The sequence below is a fragment of the Tenrec ecaudatus genome, chromosome 12, assembly GCF_050624435.1.
Source record: "Tenrec ecaudatus isolate mTenEca1 chromosome 12, mTenEca1.hap1, whole genome shotgun sequence".
Taxonomy (NCBI): domain Eukaryota; kingdom Metazoa; phylum Chordata; class Mammalia; order Afrosoricida; family Tenrecidae; genus Tenrec; species Tenrec ecaudatus.
The window spans coordinates 50,654,323-50,676,390 of NC_134541.1; the positions used below are offsets into that span (position 1 = coordinate 50,654,323).

General features: G+C 41.4%; 1 protein-coding gene across 1 annotated transcript in view; it reads left to right on the plus strand.

Moving 5' to 3' along the window:
• The window catches only part of DTD1 (D-aminoacyl-tRNA deacylase 1), an 83,061-nt gene extending 61,527 nt beyond the window's left edge, over positions 1-21,534 (plus strand). The window contains exons 5-6 of the mRNA XM_075527850.1: positions 770-938; positions 20,980-21,534. Of these exons, the coding sequence (XP_075383965.1) occupies positions 770-922 (153 nt within the window). The 3' untranslated portion in view covers positions 923-938; positions 20,980-21,534. The remainder of the gene's footprint in view (positions 1-769; positions 939-20,979) is intronic.
• Positions 21,535-22,068: the final 534 nt, after the last annotated feature.

Genomic DNA, 22,068 nt, shown 5'->3' on the forward strand with positions numbered 1-22,068 from the left:
ATGGGTCTGCCATCGACTCTGGGTGCTTTGGTTTTCATCAATGCCTCCAGCACAACTTGAATGCCTTCCTTCAGTACCATTGGTTCTTGATCATACGTTACCTCTTGAAATGGTGCACTATGACCGATTCTTTTTGGTACAGTGACTCTGTATTCCTTCCAACTCGTTTTAGTGCTTCGTGCATGAATAAATAATCTGTCCATAGACTTTTTCAGTATTGAAACTTGAATTGTGAATTTTTTCTACTTGAGGAAAAAACCATTATCATTTATAAAAGGCAACAAACAGAAAAACCAGTCACCATTGAGTCAATTCCAATCATTGTGACCCCTTGGTCTTAGAGAACTGGCCTCCATAGTGTTCCCAGGGCTGATTTTTCCAAAGTGTTAACTTTCTCTTTCTTATTGACACTCTTTTAGCAGTTAGCAACCAAGCGTGTTAACTATTTGCAAGATGCAGGAATTAAGGGGGAAAAAACCACTTATAGAATGCTTCTGTGCTTGACAAACAAGTCTGATAGTTGACCACTTCCACAATACTGCATGTGAAGTTGAATTCTGGAAAGGGAAAACTCTGCATGAGATCACATCCTTGGCTAATCTGCATTAGCCATTCAGACAATCACTGGGTGTGTTTTATTTGCTGTATCTGAAATACCGTGGCATGCAGGATATTGAATAAAAACTTTCAGTAGTGTCAACTGAGTGATTTGTGTTGTGGATATGCAGGTACATGTTCACAATTATAAAATCTTTTTTTTAATAATCAGCTGTCAAAGCTTGAAAAGCAGCAGCAGCGGAAAGAAAAGACCAGAACCAAGGGGCCCTCCGAGTCCAGCAAAGAAAGACCTGCTCCTCGGAAAGAAGACTGCAGTGCCAGCAGTGGAGCGGAGGGGGACGTGTCCTCAGAGCGAGAGCCATAGACGACACCGGAATCAGGTAGTGGTCCCCACACCGTAGAATTTTGTGCTCACGGCTTTTGGAAATTGTAAGGAAAGGAAGAGAAGATGACTTCTGTCTTCATAACTGAGTGCTGCTGTAACAGAAATAGCAGAAGTATGGATTCTCTCACCATTTAGGAGGCTAGAAGTTCAAATTCAAGGAAAAAGCACTCGGGGAAATCTTGTTTTCTTTTGGTTTGAAGAGATGTTATTATTTTTTTAAAGACCATTTTGTTGGGGGCTCTTACAGCTCTTATAACAGCCCATACATCATTTTACCAAGCTTATTTGTACGTATGTTGCTATCATTATTTTCTAAACCTTTTCTTTTTTAAAAATATTTAAAACATTTTATTAGGGACTTATACAACTCTTATCACAATCCATACATACATCAATTGTGTAAAGCACATCCGTATATTCTTTGCCCTCATCATTCTCAAAGCATTTGTGCTCCACTTAAGCCCTTTGCATCAGATCCTCTTTTTTTTGGGGGGGGGGAGGCTCTAACAGCTCTTATAACATTCCATACGTTAATTGAACCAAACATATTTGTACAATGTTGCCATCATCATTTTCTAAACATTTACTTTCTATTGGAGCCCTTGGTATCACGGCTTTTTTCCCTCCCGTCCCTCTCCCACCCTCATGACCCCTTGATAAATGGTAAATTATTATTATTTTCATATCTAACGTTGGCTGCTGTCTCCCTTCACCCATGTTTCTGTTGTTTGTCCTCCTGGGGGGGTGGTGGTTAATGCATCAGTTGTGGAGATCGTTTCCCCTTTCCTCCCCTCTTCCCCTCTCTTTCCCGCCTCCCCTCCTGGTATCTACTTCCATTTCTGTACCTGAGGGGTCTAGCTCACCTGGATTGCATGTGTCATTCGATCTTATCTGTACCAGTGTACATTCTCCGATCTAGCCAGAACTGAAAGGCAGGACTGGGGTCATGATGGTGGGGGGTGAGGAAGCCTCAAAGAACCAGAGGAATCGTGTGTGTTTCGTTGGTGCTCTACTGCTCCCTGGTTGACTCATCCCTTCCTTGTAACCCTTCTGTGAGGGGATGTCCCATTGTCTACAGATGGGTTTTGGGTCTCTGCTCCAACCCCCTCGTTTTCAACAATATGTTTTTTTGGTTTGTTTTGGATCTTCTGGTGCTTTTACCTGATTCTGTCAATACCTCATGATCGCACAGACTGGTGTGCTACTTCCATGTGGGCTTGTTGCTTCTCTGCTAGATGGCTCCTCTTTACCTTCAAACCTTTAAGACCCCAGATGCTATATCTTTTGATAGCTGGGCACCATCAGCTTTTTTCACCACATTTGCTTATGCATCCATTTTGTCTTCAGTGATGGTGTTAGGAAGGTTAGCATCACAGAATGCCAGATTGTTAGAACAAAATATTCTTGTATTGGGGGAGGGCTTGAGCAGGGGCCCCAGATCCATCCACTTCTTCAATGTATCACCATATAAATATATGTACCATAAATATATTCGAGTATAAGCTGACCCGAATATCCGCCAAGGCACCTAATTTTACCACAAAAGCTGCATTAAAAATACGCTGAAAAACTTGGCTTAAAAAAAAAAGAAGAAGAAGAAAAAAAAACTTGGCTTATACTCAAGTATATACATTACATAAGCCAATACTTCTATTTTTATGAATTAATATCTTTACATAAGTACACACCTATGTTTATACCTCTAATTATAACTTTGCTTCCTAGATCTTTCCTGTTTCCTTTTACTGAAAGAAGGTCCTTTTAATCATCTCCTTAGTGTAAGAATTTCTTGATATATAGATTTAAAGGATGTACTCCACACTGGGCTTATCTTTTTGGTGTACTCAGGTCCCTCTTATCTCTTCTCCTTTGTTTAATACCTTTTGTAAGACTAAGTAAAAAGCATTGCCACAAGGGTTCTAAGAAGTTCATATATGTGTGGGTTTATACCAAACCAAACAAATGTAAATGTGTTTCTGTGTTCAATGGCTGGCTGCAGACAAGATCTCTATTTGTCTTAGCCTCTTTACAGTGCTTTCCAAAACTTCTAACAGAACAGCAACTTCTGAGTTGCTCTGTTAGACTAATTAAATTCAGGACTGAGAGGTTAGCTCAGAACGTATGGTAACTTTTTTTTAAATTCTGAAAGGGTAGTCTTTGTAAGAGTTTCTTGAAGGAGTCAGGACAGTTACAGGGATTTACTGTAAGTTTTAAGAAGATTAAAAACTGCATCGGTGAGGAAAACGGCAAAGAAAGTTGTGGTGAGAAATTGTTTGCTGTCACAGCAGTGCACCCACTCATTCTTTGAGAGCTGCGAAGGCTGTCCTAGGAGAAGTTCATGGGTGCCGTGCACCCCACCCCCAGTATCCCTGAATTTGCCCCGTTCGACTCGTTTTTGTCCTCCGACTTCCAAGAACATTGGAAAGAACCCAGCTTGAGTCCCTCAAACTTACTGTTGTGCTATGGTATGAATGGAAGAGCACAGAATTCTTCAGAGAAGGATTAGAAAGCTGGAAACATCACGTTCAGAAGTACATAGACCTAGATAGACAATATGGAGAAAAACAATAACTTCATCTTTTGCTATTGGACATGTCAGGGGAGACCAATCCCTGGAGAAGGACATCATGCTTGGCAAAGTAATGGGGCAGTGAAAAAGGGGAAGATCTTTGTGTTAGTCTGGGTAGACTAGAGAAACAAATTCAGACACTCATGTGAATAAGAAAGAGTTTTATATGTAATAGCAATTGAATATTGAGAAAACATCCCAGCCCAGTCCAGGTCAAGTCCATAAATTCAGTATTAGCCTGTATGTTCATTACCAGTCTGTAAAGTCTTCTTCAGATTCCCTCAGCACATGAAGTGATGCCAAATGCAGGAAGATCACAGGCCAGTGGGTGGAAAGTCTTGGGTATCCACTGGCGGTGGAATCCTCTTAGGGCTGGAAGGGGTCTCCATGTGGCTTCTTCAGCTCCAGGGCTCTAGCATAGCGCCAGGTGTCTTGTCAGTAAGCATGTCTAGCAGGGAGTGAGTGTGTCCCACTTCCAGCGAGCTTTTTATCTCCTTAGCGACGCCAAATGAGGTCATCAAGCTGCGACCTGATTGAAAGGCTAAAGTCCACCCCTTCACTTTTAAGTCTCAAACTGGCACCAGATTATGTAACTGCCACAACCTTAGGCAAGATGAATTGACACAGTGGCCTCCTCGATAGGCTGAAGCAAAAGATCAGTTGTGAGGACGGCACAGGACGGGGCAGTATTGTGTCCTGTTGCACAGGGGTGGGTCACTGTGAGTTGGGACCTACTTGACAGCACCCAACTCCGACATGTAGCAATACGTTTTTAACTCGCCATGGTGTATCTCAAGAGAAATTAATTCAAGGTACAGCCTAATCCTGTTGATTATATCCTGCTTCATAGAAGCTTTGATCTCTATAACACACAGGATAATTATATCAGATCCCAAAATAGAAGATAATTACAAAATACTGAAGATAATTGCTAGCCAAATTAACACATATTTTTGGGGCAACATAAATTCAATGCATAGATATTTATGAGCAGAATTCATTTTAGGGACATTAATTCAGAAGTGCTGCTGCTGTTAAAATTATTTATTGAGGTAAAATGCATATAATAAAACATTTGCTATTTTAACCGTTTTTATGTGCATAATTTACTGGCATTAAGTACATACACCATGTTGTGTAGCTGTCACCACTACCTATTTCCAGAAAGTTTACGTTACCACAGACAGAAACTTAGTATCCTTGAAGCTCTAATTCTCTCTTCACCCAGCCCTGTTACACACACTAACCTAGGGTAAATACTTCATGTAAGTGGGTGATATGATATTTGTAACTGTCTTATGTCCTTTTGTAACTGACTTATTTCAACCTTACTGTTTTTAAGGTTTGTCTTTGTGGTAACATGCACCACAACTTTCTTTCTTTTAATGGCTGAACAGTATTGAATGGATATACTACATTTTGTTGATGGGCACTTGAGTTGTTTTTACTGGTTGGCTATTGTAAATAATGATACAATGAACATTTGTAAACTCTTCCGAGTTCCTGATTTCAAGTCTCTTGAGTTGAATAGTGCGTTCACTGTATTCCTTCTCTACTTTTTTTGATACATTCTGTTTTCATTAGCATTCAGTTCAAATTATTTTCTAAGATTCCTTGTAGAAACCTCTTATAAGACTGTGATTTTGAAGTCTCTGAATATCAGATCATTGAAGATATGAGTACATAGCATAGTGTGGTGAAGAATGAGATGGTACCTGGTTATCAGGAAAAATAGCACATGGGGTTTTCTTAAAGACTTATCTTAAAACAAGCAGCCATCTAAGTGAGGAGTCAGTTAAGTCCACATGGAAGGAGCACACCAGCCTGTCTCTCAAGGATTGTAAAGAATAAGATCCTTACCCAGAGGGAAGAATGGTAACAGTGCCTACATTCTAAAACCTGATTTGTGGACAATGGTGGATCATTGTGGAAGCCCCAAATCCACTTGTAGGTCCTTCCACGGGTTGAGTCCCCAGTGAACCCCACTGTCCATAGACTAGAAACGTGAACGGCACGACTGCCAGACAAAGAACACTGTAAAGCAGATTTGAGCAGCTGTACTTAGGCTAGAATACAACACTTGTCATTAGATCTTCCTTTACATTCATTTAGAATTTATTTTAAATATTTTCTGTTCTCTTTTGGATTGTTTTATATGTTTCTTTGTTGTCTTTGTTTGCTTCTCTGTCTAGGGAAGCTAGGATGTGTGGTTTTGTGAAGACAGAACGGTGCTGGGTTAATGATTGCCTGAGGACACAGAAGGGGAGATTGGGAAAGTGGGCGTCAGCACTATCATGTGCCCAAAGCTGGTACACTATGGGCTTTTCTCCCAGTGGTTTGCTGCCACACAGAGGGAGCCACACATCCAACACACTGAGACAAGACAGTAAGGAGAGACGAGTTAATAAGCAAAGTAGACTTCTGCCACAAAACGGGTTCTTGCACGCCTCCTTATCACTCTCAGATGGCCGCAGCCCTAAGAATTTGGGCCCTTTGGTGTTCTCTTTCCTCCTTTCAAGTTCTTGTACACTGCACAGGCCAGTGTAAGGGCCTCATTTGGGTCGCTTTATGGTCCTAAAGCTTTTTATTTTCTACAGCTCTCGGGAGAATTGCTTAAGGAAGGAAGTGTCTAATAAAACTTGCTTTTTGGGCCTTGGGCCTCTACTCAAGCACTTCCTCAATGCATGAATACTTTCTTTTATTAAATTGGCACTCTATGATGCTTACTCTCCTGACACAACTGCTGAAGCCAAAGTGGGTGAACAAGTAAATGTGGTGAAGAAAGCTGATGGTGCCCGGCTATCGAAAGAGATAGCATCTGGGTCTTAAAGGCTTGAAGGTGAACAAGTGGCCATCTAGCTCAGAAGCAATAAAGCCCACATGAAAGAAGCACACCAGCCTGTGCGATCACGAGGTGCCAAAGGGACTAGGTATAAGGCATCATATATATATAAGAAATATATATATAAGATTTTATATATTTGTACCATATTGAATGAAGGGGGAAGTGCAGAGTGGAGACCCAAGGCCCAAGTGTCGGCAACTGGAGATCCCCTCATAGAGGGGTTTAGGAGAGGAGATGGGTCAGTCAGGGTGCAAGGTAGTACCGATGAAGAACACAGCTTTCCCCCAGATCCTGGATTCTTCCTCCCCCCAACTACCATGATCCGAATTCTACCTTGCAGGACTGGATAGGGCAGAGGTTGTACACTGGTGCATATGGGAGCTGTGGATGATACCTTCAGGACCAGGGGTGTGAGGGGTGATACTGGGAGAGTAGAGGGTGAGTAGGTTGGAAAGGGGGAACTGACTAAAAGGATCCACATGTGACCTCCTCCCTGGGGGACAGACAACAGAGAAGGGGGTGAAGGGAGACTCTGGATAGGGCAAGATATGACTAAATAACAATCTATAAATTATCAAGGGCTCATGAGGGATGGGGCAGCGGGGAGGGAGGGGAAAAAAAAGAGGACCTGATGCAAAGGGCTTAAGTGGAGAGCAAATGCTTTGAAAATGATTAGGGCAAAGAATGTATAGATGTTCTTTATACAATTGATGTATGTATATGTATGGATTGTGATAAGAGTTGTATGAGCCCCTAATAAAATGTAAAAAAAACAAAAACTTGCTTCTTGGCTGATTCTGAATCTGTCGAGGTTGGTAAACTTCTGGAGCTCCTCTACTGAGCTAACTCCTGCAGTTGCAGTTCTTTTTAAAAAAAATACTTTTATTGGGGCCTCTTAGGTCTCATATCACAATCCATACATTCTTCCATTGTGTCAATCACATTTGCACACGATACCATCATAATTTCCAAAGCACTCCTTTCCCACGTGAGCCCCTGATATCAGCTCCCCATTTGTTCCCCCTCCCTCTCCCGCCTGCCTGCCCGCCCCTGCTCACAAACCTATGATAAGTTATAGATTATTTTTTCCATATCTTACATCGTCCTCCATCTCCCCTCACCTACTTTTCTGTTATTCATCACCCTGGGAGGGGGTTCTAGATTGATCCTTGTGATCAATTCCCCTATTTTTGCCCCACCTTCCGCTAATCCTGCTGGTATTTCTACTTTCCTTGTTGGTCCTGAGGGGTTTATCTATCCTGGATTCCCTATGTTGCAGGCTCTTATCTGTAGCAGTGTGCATGTTCTAGTCTAATCTGAATTGTAAGGTAGAATTGAAGTCATGATAGTGGGGGGAAGGAAGCACCAAAGAACTAGAGGAAAGTTGTGTGTACCATTAGTGCTATACTGTACCCTGACTGGCTCATCCCTTCTCTGTGACACTTTTGTGAAGAGATGTCCAATTGTCTAGAGATGGGCATTGGGTCTCCACTCTATGCCCCCTCACCCAGATTCACCTTGGGTATGTTTTTATTCTGGGTCTTAGATGCCTGATACCTGATCCATCAATAGCTCATGATCACACAGGCTGGTGAGCTTCTTCCATGTGGGTTTTGTTTCTTCTGAGCTAGCTGGCCGCTTGTTTATCTTCAAGCCTTTAAGACCCCAGATGCTATATCTTTTGATAGCCGGGCACCATCAGCTTTCTTCATCACATTTGCTTATGTACCCATTTGTCTTTAGTGATCTTGTTGGGTAGGTGAGCATCACAGAATGCCGGATTGTTTGAACAAAAGGAGTACTTTAGTTGAGGCCCAATGTCCATCTGCAACCATAATTCTTAACATATAGCTATGAGTACATAGTTCTATTTCCCTCTCATTCTATATATTTAGACCTCTGTAAATGTCCTTTGCCTCCTGGTTCTTTCCTCTATTTCCTTTTTACTTTCCTCTTGTCCCACTATCATGTTTGGCCTTCATTCAGGTTTAGTAATTCCGCACTGCTACATTGCCTTTGATTAAGTCCCACTAGGTACCCTACTACCTTCCTTCCATTAATTTTAGTTTTCTTGTTGTTCCATTGTCCCTGGGTTGCCCCCTACCCCCCACTTCCTTTCTCGAATCTCCTCTCTCCTGTATCCCCCTGGAACCATTGGTCCACTTCTTTTCATCTCTGAATTATTTATACTGCCTATTTTATCTAGATAGACATTCAGATACATTAATAAGTGCAAAAAGCAGGCCACAGCGCTGTGTGGGGCAGCCCTGGGGACACAGGGTGGGAATAGTGCATGATCTGGCCCCATCACGCTTGGACAAGGCACTGAGGGCATGCAACAGAGCAGCAGGGGGAGCAGAGTGATGAAATACCCAGGGAATACCAAAAATAGACTTTGGAGATAGAGCATGGCACCCTGTCAGACTGGACTGGAGAACACTCATAAAGGCCAACAAACAGACCCTGAACTATTTATAGGCTTTTCCATTTTTGTCAGTGGATTTCTTTATGTTATTGTTACTTTGTTTTTGGTTTTTTTTTTCCTGTTGTTGTTATAGCTTTCTTCTTTTTCTTGAATGACTTCTGTCAACTTAGAATAATTCATTGGCTTAATATGAATATATTTTATCTTTTCAATAAGGAAAGTTCAGGATATCAGTTCCTTTTATAAGTCAAATATAAATCTACTTTAGTGGAAAATTTTTGGTTAAATGTTTTATTGAGTACTCAATGCAAAGGCTAATCGATAGATGAGAAAACTTGATATAGTCATGATTAATAAATAGTAATATATATATTTTTTGAAGGACTTACGTGGTAAGTGTGCAAATTAATGAACAACAGGACCAATGATAAATGGAAAAATGACTGGTTGTAAAGCATTTTTCTTGCTTGGATCCACAATAAATTCTCGTGGAAGTATCAATCAAGAGATCAAAAGATTTGTTGCGTTGGGTCAATAAATCTGCTGCAAAAGACCTCTTTAGAATGTGGAAAAGCAGGGAGGTTATATTGAGGACTAAGGCGAATCTGACCCTATCCCTGGTATTCTAAGTGGCTTCATATGAACGTGAACAGTGTGGACATTGAATAAGGAAGACTGAAGAAGAATCAGTGCATTTGAATTGTGGTGCTGGAGAAGAATATTGAAAGTACCATGACTGCCAAAAGGACAAACAAATTTTCTTGGAAGAAGTATGGCCAGAGTGCTCTTTAGAGGCAAGGAGTGTGAGATTTTATCTTATACCCTAGGACATGTTGCATGGAGAGTCCAGTCTCTGGAGAAGGATGTCAGGGCCAGGGAAGAGTATGTCTTCAATGAAATATATTGACACAGGCCTGCAATAATGGGCTCAAGAAGCAGAATAATGGTGAGATGGCTCAGGCCGGGTAGTGTTTTGTTCTGTTGTACACAGGGTCGCTGTGAGTTGTAACTGAGTTGATAGTGCCTAAGGACAACAACAATGAAGCACAATATGTAAATTCCTACTATAGCAATCACATAAAACAATCCGAGTAAAATTCATGATCCTTGAACAGCATTCTTGGATATATTCATGACCCTGTGGGTGTAATAGTTTTAGTTGGCCCTCAAGGCCAAATTTTGCTAACACCATGTCTGTTGTAGAGCAATGTAAAAAGCCATGAAAAAAAATCTAGGGCTGTTGGAATGAAGAACAAAGCACACATAGCATGCAGCTAGGCTAACTACCGAATAAGAAGTAGGTGTAGGTTATGTGACTTCCCATTAAGTTTTGACTTATCTGCGAAATGGAGGAGCATCTGCCCCTCTCCTTTTTTTAAAAAAAAATCTTTTTATTGGGGCTCATAAGGCTCTTATCACAATCTGTACATACATCAATTGAGCAAAGCACCCTTATACATTCGTTGCGCTCGTCATTCTCATAATTCACCTTCCACTTGGGTTCCTGGAATCAGCTTGGTTTCCCTTTTTCCCCCCCATCCCCCTCCCTCCGCGATCCCACCCCTGGTCCCTTGATAGTTTATAAATAATTATTATATCTTATCTTACACTCCCCGGCGTCTCCCCTCACCTGCCTCCCCATTGCCCATCTCCCAGAGAGGAGGTTACACATAGATCTCCGAGATCGGTTCTCCCTTTTTACACGCCCTTCCCTCCTGGTGTCGCCACTCCCACCGCTGGTGTTGAGGGGTTCTTCTGTCCTAGATTCCCTGTGCCTCCAGATCCCCACTGCACTGCTGTACATCCTCTGGTATAACCAGGTCCGCAAGGCAAGGTAGAATTGGGGTCATGATGATTGGGAGGGGAGGAAGCGTTCAGGAACTAGAGGAAGGTTTTGAGTTTCATTGTTGCTACACTGAACCCTGAGTGGCCCATCTCCTCCTCACTACCCCTCTGGAAGGGATGTCCAGCTGTCTACAGATGGGCATTGGGTCCCCATCATGCACTCCCCCTCTTTCACGGTGATGTGATTCTCACCACCACCCCACCTTTGTTGTTGGAGACCTGGTCTCTGTCCTTCACGGTCACCTATGTTGGTGTGCTGCTTCCGTGTGGGCTTGGTTGCTTCTGGGCTAGATGGCCGCTTATTTGCTTTCAAGCCTTTAAGTCCCCAGATGCTATTATCTCTCAGTAGCCGGGCACCATCAGCCTTCTTCACCACACTTGCTTATGCACACTTTTGTCTTCAGCGATTATGTGAGGAAGGTGATCACACAATGATTGTTTTTGTTCCTTTGTATCTGCTACATGGTCCATTCAACACCTTGTATTCGCTTAGGCCGTGTGCTTCCTCTCTGTGGGCTTTGTTGCTTTTGAGCTAGATGGCCGCTTATTTGCCTTCAAGCCTTTAAGACCCCAGATGCTATATCTTTTTGATAGCCGGGCACCATCCGCTTTCTTCACCACATTTGCTTACACACACGTCTGTCTTCAGTGATCATGTCGGGAAGATGGGTATCCTGCAATGGCTGTTTAGCAGGGCGAGGTGCTATTCATGCATAATCCCCCAATACAATAGCCCCTCTCCTTTTTTTTAAAGACCACATGCTTTGGTAAGTTCATTCATTCTTCACCTGGAGGCCAGACTATTTAAAGAATTAATTAGATTTTAAAATTAGTAGTCAAAAAGGATTACCCCTACAATAGCAAGAAACCAATTCTTTGTTATACTTACCCCACCCCACCCCAATTTAACTAAACAAATGCATAGCAACCCCCACCCCCACCCCCCTGCAATAGAACAAAATGCTGCTGAGTTCTTCCCCATCATCACAGTTGTTCTCATGTTGGAGCTCATTGTTGCAGCCCCTGTGTCTGTTTCTCTTGGGCAGAGCCTTCCTCTTTTTTCACTGCACCTCTCCTTTACCAAGCTTCATGGTCTCTCCCTGATGTCTCTTGTATGTGAGATGAAGTCTCACTGTCTTGCCTCTCAGGAGCATTTTGGACGTACTTTTCCCCAGACCGAATTGTTTGTTCTTTTGGCATTCCGTGGTATTTCCATATCCACCAGTACCGTAATACAAATATATTGATTCTTCTTCAGTCTTCCTTTATTCAATGTCCAGCTTTCACATACAACTGAGGCCATTGAAAATATCCTAACTTGCGTGAGGTGCACCATAGTCCTCAAAGTAACATCCTGACTTTCAATACTGTAAGTTTTTGTTCAGATTCACCCAGTGCAGTGTGCCATCTGATCTCTTGACTGCTGCTTCTGTGGACGCTGATTGTGGAGCTGCTCAAGATGAAATCCTGGACAACCTCAGTCTGACATCCATTTGTCATGATGTTTTTGGTCCAGTTCTGAGAATTTTGTTCTTCTCTACATTGAGTTGTAATTCATACGGAAGGTTCCACGATTTAATCTCATCAGCAAGTAAGGTGTGCTATATGCTTATCATAGGTTGTTAATCGGCCTTCCTCCAATCCTGATGTCACATTCTAAATCACAAAAATCAGATTCTTTGATTACTTGCTCACCATACAGATCGAATCAGTATGATGAGAGGATACAGCCCTGATGCGCATCATTCCTGACTTGAAACCATGCGGGATTCATTTAGTGTGCACCACAGCCCCCCCCTTTTTTTTTTGCAGAAAATAACACTTTTGTGTGCTATTTTCTTTAAAAAAATAATTTATTGGGGGCTCATACAACTCTAATCACAATCCATACATCCATCCATTGTGTCAAGCAAATTTGTACATTCGTTGTCCTCATCATTCTCAAAACATTTGCTCTCTACTTAAGCCATTGATATTAGCTCTTCATTTTTTCACCCCCTCCCCGCTCCTCCCTCTCTCATGGGCCCTTGATAATTTATAAATTATTATTATTTTGTTATGTCTTACATTGTCCAGTGTCTCCCTCCCTTCACCCACTTTTCTGTTGTCTGCCCCCCAGGGAGGAGGTTATATGTAGATTCTTATAATCAGCTCCCCCTTTCTACCCTACCTTCCCTCCACCCTCCCGGCCTCGCCACTCTCACTACTGGTCCTGAAGGGATCATCTTTCCTGGATTCCCTGTGTTTCCAGTTCCTATATATTTTTTTGTAAAGTAGAATTGGGATTATGATAGTGGGGGGTGGGAGGGTAGAAGAAGCATTTAAGAATTAGAGGAAAGTTGTATGTTTCTCCATTGCTATACTGCACCCTGCCTGGCTCGTCTTCTCCCTGCAACACTTCTGTAAGGTTATGTCCCATTACCTACAGATGGGCTTTGGGTCCCCAATCTCACTCCCCCTCATACACAATGATATGCTTTTTTGTTCTTTGATGCCTGATACCTGATCCCTTTAACACATCATGCTCACACAGGCTGGTGTGCTTCTTCCATGTGGGCTTTGTTGTTTCTGAGCTAGATGGCTGCTTGTTTACCTTCATGCCTTTAAGACCCCAGATGCTATATCTTTTGATAGCTGGGCACCATCAGCTTTCTTCACCACATTTGCCTTCAGCTATCGTGTCGGGAAAGTTTGCGTCATGGAATGCCAATTTAATAGAACAAAATGTTCTTGCATTGAGGAAGTACTTGAGTGGAGGCCCAATGTCCATCTGCTGCCTTACTACTAGACCTATAAATATATGCATGCAGATATATTTTCCCATCATATATATATTTACATATGTACCTGACTGTATTTAGACCTCTATAAATGCTCTTTGCCTCCTAGTTCTTTCCTCTATTTCTTTTTACTTTCCTCTTGTCCCACTATCATATTCAGCCTTCATTTGGGATCCAGAATTCCTCTCAGTTACATTGCCCTTGCTGAATCCCTACCAGGCCTCTCACACCCTCCCTGCCACTAGTTTTGGATCACTTGCTGTTCCCTTGTCCCTGGGTTGGTCAATACCACCTCCTTTCCCCCACCCCCCTTTTTCCCATGTCCCCTTGGAACCATCGGTTCCGTTGTTTTCTCCTCCAGACTGTTCCTCGAGCCTATTTTATCTAGATAGATCTGTAGAGATAATATGCACACAAAAACAAGACATAGCAAGAAAAAGTGACAAAAGAGAACACAATGACAACAACAACAAAACCAATGACCTATTTAAAAAAAAGGAAAAACCTGTAAACAGTTCAAGTTCTGTTTGTTGACCTCTAGGAGTGTCCTCCAGTTGGGTCTGATGTGATGCTACACCCTGACCCCCAAGTCTATCTTTTACACTCCCTTGGGACCTCCGTGCTCTGCTCCCCTCACTCCTCTGCCGCTCAGCCCTTAGTGTTTTGCCTCGGTGTGGTGGGGTCAGACCAGGCCAATCCCGACACTGAGTCTCCAGTGTGTCCCCCGTAGGAGGACCATGGGTCAGCGAGGGACATTGTATCTCATAGTGGGACCAGCCATATGGTCCACTCTGTGCATTGGCTGTTCTGAGCTAGTGATACCGTCCTCCAGGCCTGGTGGGCCAGGATGTGCTCCACTCTCTCTTCCTCCCCCTTCATTTGGTCCTGTGTGCTCTGATCAGATATGTCCCTCTCCCCGAGCTGCAGCTTCAATGTCGTCCTCTAAAGTAAATTCTTCTGGGGGAGGGGCAGGTGTCCACGTAGTTGGGATTGGAGCCTGGTTCTCAGACCCCTCCACTGGCTCCCCGCTCCATGCCAGCACACTGCATTCACAACCTGGAACACCGGGTTTTAAGTCTGGTCCCTTTTCCCCTGGCACCACAGCCTCTTGATCCATGTACAGGTTCTGCATGAGCACAATTAGATGTTGTGGAATTCCTGTTCTCAAGTTATCCACCGTTGTTATGGTGCACACAGTTGAATGCTTTAGTGTAGCCAATAACACAAGTAAACATATTGCTGGTATTCTCTGTTTTCATTAAAGTTCTATCTGATATCAACAATGATATTTCTTGGTCCACATCCTCTTCTGAATCCAGCCTGAACCATTCTCAATGTACTGACACCTGTCAATGTATTATTGCACCCATTGTTGGATGATCTTCAGCAAAATTATCAAGGTTTCATGAGGGAGGGGGAGCAGGGAAGGAGGGGAAAATGAGCTGATGCCAGGGGCTTAAGTGGAGAGCAAATGTTTTGAGAATGATGAGGGCGGTGAATGTACAAATATGCTTTGCACAATTGATGTATGTATAAGTTGTGATGAGTTGTATGATCCCTAATGAAACAATTAAAAAAAATTTTAAATGAATATGTTGGAGTATTAGTAGGTCCAGATTTTAAGTTTCAGTTAGCTTCTTGAATAAAATATACATGCAAATGGATTTTTTAACTTGCAAATAAAATTAATATGGTCTCTACTCAATTACATTGTGTATTTCCCATTCCCTAATAGTTTCTAAATGGTCCCTAGTGGTGCAGTGGATTAAGTAATGGGTATTAATGGCAAGGTTGTCAGTTCAAAGCTACTAGCTGACCTGTGGATGCAAGATGAGTCTGTCTACTCCCATAACGATTTGCAGTACTAGACCTTGTAGAGTAGTTCTACTCAGTCCTATAAAGTCACTAAGATTAGGAATCAACCTGACAGCTATGGTGGTTGTGGAGTCATCCCTGATGGTCTTTTAGATACCTCTTAGAAATGAGTACAGGATTGTAACGGGTAGGTTTCAAAGAATGGTCCACCTTGGAAGGATAGGCCTCTGGAAATTTCCATCTGTTGTAATATTCTGGATGGCGTTCTTCATGGAGTAGCTGAGGTTACAAATAGCCTTGTGTACATGAGCCCAGAAGTCTTGATATCAAGTTGGGACATAAAATGGAAGGCTAATAGGTCTCTCTAGGGACCTTCTCATAATCTCATGAAATATGTTTATACAGTATTGATATAATCATGGATAAACTTACTGCTAGCAGAATGTTTTTTGCTTCTTTTTTTTTTTCACAAGAGAAAAGCTTGTAGTTAGTTCAGGGATCGTTGCTGGCACGTTTTCCAGTCCAGTCTGTTGGGGCGTCACACCCTGGCCCCAAAGTCCACTTTCAGCATTCCCTGGGGACCTTGCCACTCCATTCCCTTTCTGTTCCGCTGCACTCCCTGTTTTTTGCTTCTACTGAAGTCCATCTGATAAGAATTTAGATCTGAGGATCACAAATTATTCTGTTCAGTTTTTAGAGTTAGTGTTAAACTCTTTAGAGTTAAACTCTTGGGTGACAAATTACTCTATCACAAATCTTGGCATGATCAGTTGGTTTTTGTTGTAGTCTCAGATTATAAGAGGGAACCTGAGGCACTTGGACATTTTACATTCAAGAATCAAGCATTTACTCTCTTATAGTATTAATATGCCAAGAATGGATATGGTTTATTTTTTGTTCCTGTGCTTTCTTTGGACTTAGCACCTCTGTATCTCACTCATTTTCAAAAGAATTTGGAAATGAGATTTTCATATCTTTGCCAGGGAATTTTCCATTTCATCTAAATTGTCAAGTTTGGGGGCAAAAAATTGTTTCTGCTAAATCCTCATTCTTTTAAAAAAGAGAACATTTAGTAAACTTTAAGCTGGACAAGGACAAGCCAAAGGTAAAGACATATTCATTGAGAAGACCGTCAGCTTGAGACCATGTTGGATATATAGGGCTTTGACAAGGGCATGGGAATGTTTTTATTCCATACGCTATGGAAACTGATATAAAAAAAGACACAAGAGGTCAAAGAAAACTCTGACAAATGTATGGTTAGCAACAGATGAATGCATCATATTTGCGGGTAGAATAACTGAAGTGGAATGCGGTCATGATTAGGCCAATACATTGTATTAGAGAAGCTTACAAGATTGGTCCAGAAACCACTTGTAGACAGTGAGAGCATGACTGTGATCACCAGTGCATTTATATAGATTAAAAGTAAGGACAAGCCCAGGCAAGCCTCCAAGGGATACTGGCCTTCCCTAGCCTGATCAGGGCTGTGGAGGTCATCTACTTTTCAATCTACCATACATACTCGTGTATAAGCCGAGCCTGTCAGCAGTTTTTATGGTAAAACTAGGTGCCTCGGCTGACATTTGGGTCATCTTATACTCAAGTGTATACAGTACAATGTCTCAGGGCAAAACTATTCACATTCTTAGTCAGTGGTCAGAGTGAATTTAATGGAGGCTTAACCCACGTGGGGACACTGCAAATGGATTTTGGGCTTTCATTGTCATTCATATCCTTCTGCAAACCAGGTGCTCAGAATTTAAACTTTAATACAGGTTCCTCCTCTGATCATGGATTTCATTATTTTTAATCCTTGGATTACAGAGGCTGATGAGCTTCTTTTGTATGGATAGGCAACAGCTTTCTGAGATAACTGCATATTTTATGACAAGCCTTTAAGACCCCAGACACGATTCTTTCTGATAGCTAAGCGTCATTTGATTTCTTTACCACACTTCTTTCTTATGGCACCCATATCATCATTGAACCTTATGAGGGCAAGCATTGAGCAGGACTACATAATAAGAATGAATTGTTTTTAGATAAGGACTTGCAAATAGGTGGCAGCTCACTTTATATATATACTACTTTAGAGGTAGCTTCTTGGGATATAATCTAAGTAACCTCTATGGAACATTTGGTAATTTTAATAATAATATAATTAATCTATCCAATGATAAAGTATTTAAAATACTGTTATAAAAATACAGATTTTTATGCTAAAATAAATGGAATCTTCACTTATACAGATTAAAATTTTAAGTAACTGAACATTGCTTAAGAAAACAATGAAGATTAGACAAAAGGCAAATATTTCAGTAAAACTTATTTACTAAAGCAAAATTATGCCTGAAGAACTAAAACAGTTCACAGTAAGCAAAGATAATATGAAACTAGCCAATATACGGTGGCCTTAATTTGTCAATTACTAGGCAACCTAAAAAATATGAGGTTTGAACCAAAGTCCAATGACTTTGGGATACCAGTCTTCTGCTTTTGCTCACACTAGGATGTATCGACTTTAATTCCAAAGAATATTTCAGTCTTTTAATCTGTAACAGATGTGTTTGAGGTGAAATCTGGTTCACTTAGTGGGGTTTCCAAATTGGATTCTTCTGATGTGGGCTATGAAGAATGTTGTACATCTCCAACAGATAAAATCTGTAATCCAGGTAGCCTGTAGCATGAGGCCACAACAGTGGTTGGGGGACTGAAATAAAGGAATGCATGACCTGAGAACAGCTGCCTGCCTTTGCTTTGGTGCCTGTCCTTCCAGTAGAACCCTCATGCAATATTCGTTGTTTTGTGATTGACTGGCTTTGCTCAGCATGATGTTCTCCAGGTCCATCCAAGCCATGAGGTGCTTTGTAGTTTTATCATTTTTTTAAGCAATCTGTCGTATTCTATTATGTGCATGTACCAAAGTTTCTTTATCCATTGTTCTATTAATAAACTTTTGGGTTGTTTCCAGCTCTTTGGTTTCGCCAATAGTGCTACAGTGACGGCTCTTACATTTTTAGGGTATATATCCAGCTGGCTCATAAGGAATTTCTATTTCCAGTTGTTTGAGGTAGCTCCATATAACTTTTCACAATGGGTGTACATATTTACAGACCCACCAGCAGTGTACGAGGGTCTCAATCTTTCGGCACCCTCTCCAGCATTTGCTGCTGACTATGTATTTTAAATTGGGCTGTCATTATAAGGAGATATTTTATCATTATTTTTCTTTGCATTCCCAGATGGCTAGTGATCATGGGCTTTTTTTCATGAGTGTTAGCCAGTTGAATGTCATTTTGGGTGAACTCGTCCCTCCTCTGTGGAGCTAGTGGGTAATTTCAAACTGCTGACCTTAAGGTTAGCAGCGCAATGCAAAGCCACTATACATTGACAGTGTCATTAGTTTATCCAATTGTATAGCATTTAAAACACTGTTGAGAAAAGTAAGGTATATGACTGTAGTCCAAATATCAACTGTATTACATGAATTGTTGACGTGTATAGATTAACTCTAAGTGACTGGACACTATTTGCACACACAACAAGGGTTGGTGATAGGGCCAATCTTCCAATAATATTCATTCACAACAGCAGAGCCACACCGACCAGGTTAATACGTGTCCTAATAAACCAAGGAGGGCATTGTAATAGAAAGTATATGGTGGTTCTGGGCCACTAGTCACTGGACACCTTCCAGGCAAGTGATGGGAACTAAAGTCCAACATCCACCAATTCTGTCCCCGAGCTAGTTCTCTCATGCCGTAAGTCAGCTGCTACAAGTGAGTTCGAGATAAAGCTCGGTTCACTTACTGGGTGTCCACATCGAATCCTTTTGGTATGAAGGGTGTTGTGTACCTCAAAAGAACAGAGTCTAAAGTCCTAGGAGTCTAAAGCACATGGCGTGGGTCACCAGGGTTGCCTAGAGACTAGATCAAACTTTTCTAATTAGGAACTTAGTACCAGGCATATTCTCCCTTTGGGTTCCACATAGATATTGTTAAGTGCTTTCTACCCTGAGAGGAGGTTGCTTCTTCCCAGTTTCCTACCAACAGAGATGTAATCTTTTAAGGTATCTGTTCTGATAATGTCTTTTTCTTTCTTGATATTACTCATTTATGTCTTTTTTAAATCTTGGTCAATCTGGCTAGAAATTTATCCATTTTATTCCCCCCGCCCTTCCAACTATCATGATCTGAATTCTACCATGCAAGTCTGGCTAGACCAGAGGATGTACACTGGTACAGATAGGAGCTGGAAACACAGGGAATCCAGGGCGGATGATCCATTCAGGACTAGGGGTGTGAGGGGCGATACTGGGAGGGTAGAGGGAGAGTGGGTTGGAAAGAGAGAACTGATTACAAGGATCTACATGTGACCTCCTCCCTGGGGGACGGACAACAGAAAAGGGAGTGAAGGGAGACGTTGGACAGGCCAAGATATGACAAAATAATAATTTATAAATTATCATGGGCTCATGAGGGAGGGGAGAACAGGGAGGGAGAGGAGAAAATAAAGAAGACGATGCCAAGGGCTTAAGGGGAGAGCAAATGCTTTGTAAATGATGAGGGCATTGAATGCACAGATGTGCTTTACACAATTGATGTATGTATAAATTGGGACAAGAGTTGTATGAGCCCCTAATAAAACATTAAAAAAACCCAAATGTACAAATGTGCTTGACCCAATTAGATGGATATATGGATTGTATAAGAGTTGTACGAGCCCCCAATAAAATGATTAAAACAAACAAAAATTTTTTTTTCTGTTTTTAATTTCATTGATTTGTGCTTTTACCTTATTTTTTTCCTCTGCTTGTTTTAGGATTAATTTATTCTTATTATTTTAATCTCTTAGGGTCAAAACTCATATCAATGATATTACAGCTTCTTTTTGAAGACATTATTTTTTTTTCAAAAATCATTTTATTGGGGGCTCATGCAACTCGTATCACAATCCATACATACATCCATTGTGTGAAGACATAATTTAAAACTATTAATTTTATTCTAAGCATTGCCTAAATTAAATGTGAGAACATTTGATGTTATATTTTCATTCACCTCAAAATGCTTTCTAATTTACTTTGTGACTTTTCTTTGATGCATGATCTATCAAAAATGCACATGTAATTTGTTCCTTGTCTTACCCATATTTGGTTTGATCTCCTTTTCAACTCTTAGACTGGAATATTAGTAAATTGGAAAATCTATGATGAGAAGCTGCTTGGATTTATACATGGAAGAGATAGATTTTTCTCAGTGAAGTATTACTATCATTTTATGAATTGGAAAGGCTTTCTTTAGCTACTTTGTTACACTTGTTTTGTTGTTTTTAAAATAATTTTATTGAGGGCTCATACAACTCTTATCGCAATCCATACATATATACATACATTGTGTCAAGCACATTTGTACATATGTTGCCATCATCATTCTCAAAATATTTGCTTTCTACTTGAGCCCTTGGTATCAGCTCCTCATTTTGCCCCCTCCCTCCCCACTGCCCCCTCCCCCATGAACCCTTGATAATTTATGAATTATTTTGTCATATCTTACACCATCTGACGTCTCCCTTCATCCACTTCGCCGCTGTCCATCCCCCAGGGAGGAGGTTATATGTAGATGCTTGTAATCTGTTCCCCCTTTCTCCCTCACCTTCCCTCCATACTCCCGGCTTTGTATTTTTTTAAAATAATATGGAAAAACTAATACTGGGACCCATCTGAGTAATGTGTCTTTCCTCTATTCTTTTTAGTATGTTATCATTTGGAAAAATGGGTCCTGAAAAATTCTTGAAACACATGCATCACCTACACTGCTTGAAGAATTTGGAACTGAACCCGAGGAAGAAGATAGAAGCAAGCTATTGGAAACTTGAGTAGCCTTGCAAAGAACAGCAACCCAAACAGAACGCTGCCGTTTTCTGTTACTGCTTTGGTCCTGGGAGGCGGAGGTGCTGTCGGTCAGGGGAGGGCACCCCCTGTGTCTCCCACCGTCAGAAAGCACATTGTAGCAGGACATTGCTGGCTCCTCCAACAGCTCAGCTTGTTTTAGGGATAAACTGGTCCAACGTCAGTTGTCACCAAGGCCTCCATTCACACTGTGCTATGTTTCCACATGTCTCTGGTGAATCTCCCATATTCGTCTTGTCCACAGTCTTTGCAACTTTGGTTTATAATCCAGAGCCAATGTGAAGGTAGTGAAGGGGAACAGTTGTCAATGACAATATATTATATAATGCCTCTGTATCTTGTATATTTGCTCTTTTTTAAAAAAATAAACAATAAAAAACGTAAACCTCATCAAATCACTTTATCAAATCTTGTTGTTTTTCTTCACAGTGATGATGTCTATAGAACATTTGTGACCCATTTCAGTATATGTCTACATGTCTTTCCAAATTACCCTCTTGCAAGAGGCTCCCTGAGTGACTTGCACAGGTGTCTGGTTCTACAGTGAGACATTTTACATTTGATGACATCTTACTGGGAAAAGTGGTGACGGGAGAGAAAATAGAAACATCCAATTTCAGAATTAGCAGATGAGTTCGACCAAGGGTGGCTAGTAAATCTGGTTTATCCACCAAGGGGAAAGGGAGAAAGATTTATCCAGCAGTTTTGACCATATACAGCTAATGTCCCAACAGTTACGTAAAGAAAGACCCAACTTCTGCCACAGTCAAGTGGCACAAGTGGTTTGTGATTGGCTGCTAACCTTAAGGTTAATAGCTCAACCCACCCAGAGGCTTCATGAGCAAACGCCTGTTCGCTGTTTCTGCAAAGATGACAGCCAAGAAAACCTGATGGGGCAGCGGTAACAAACACACGGAGTCACCATGAATCAG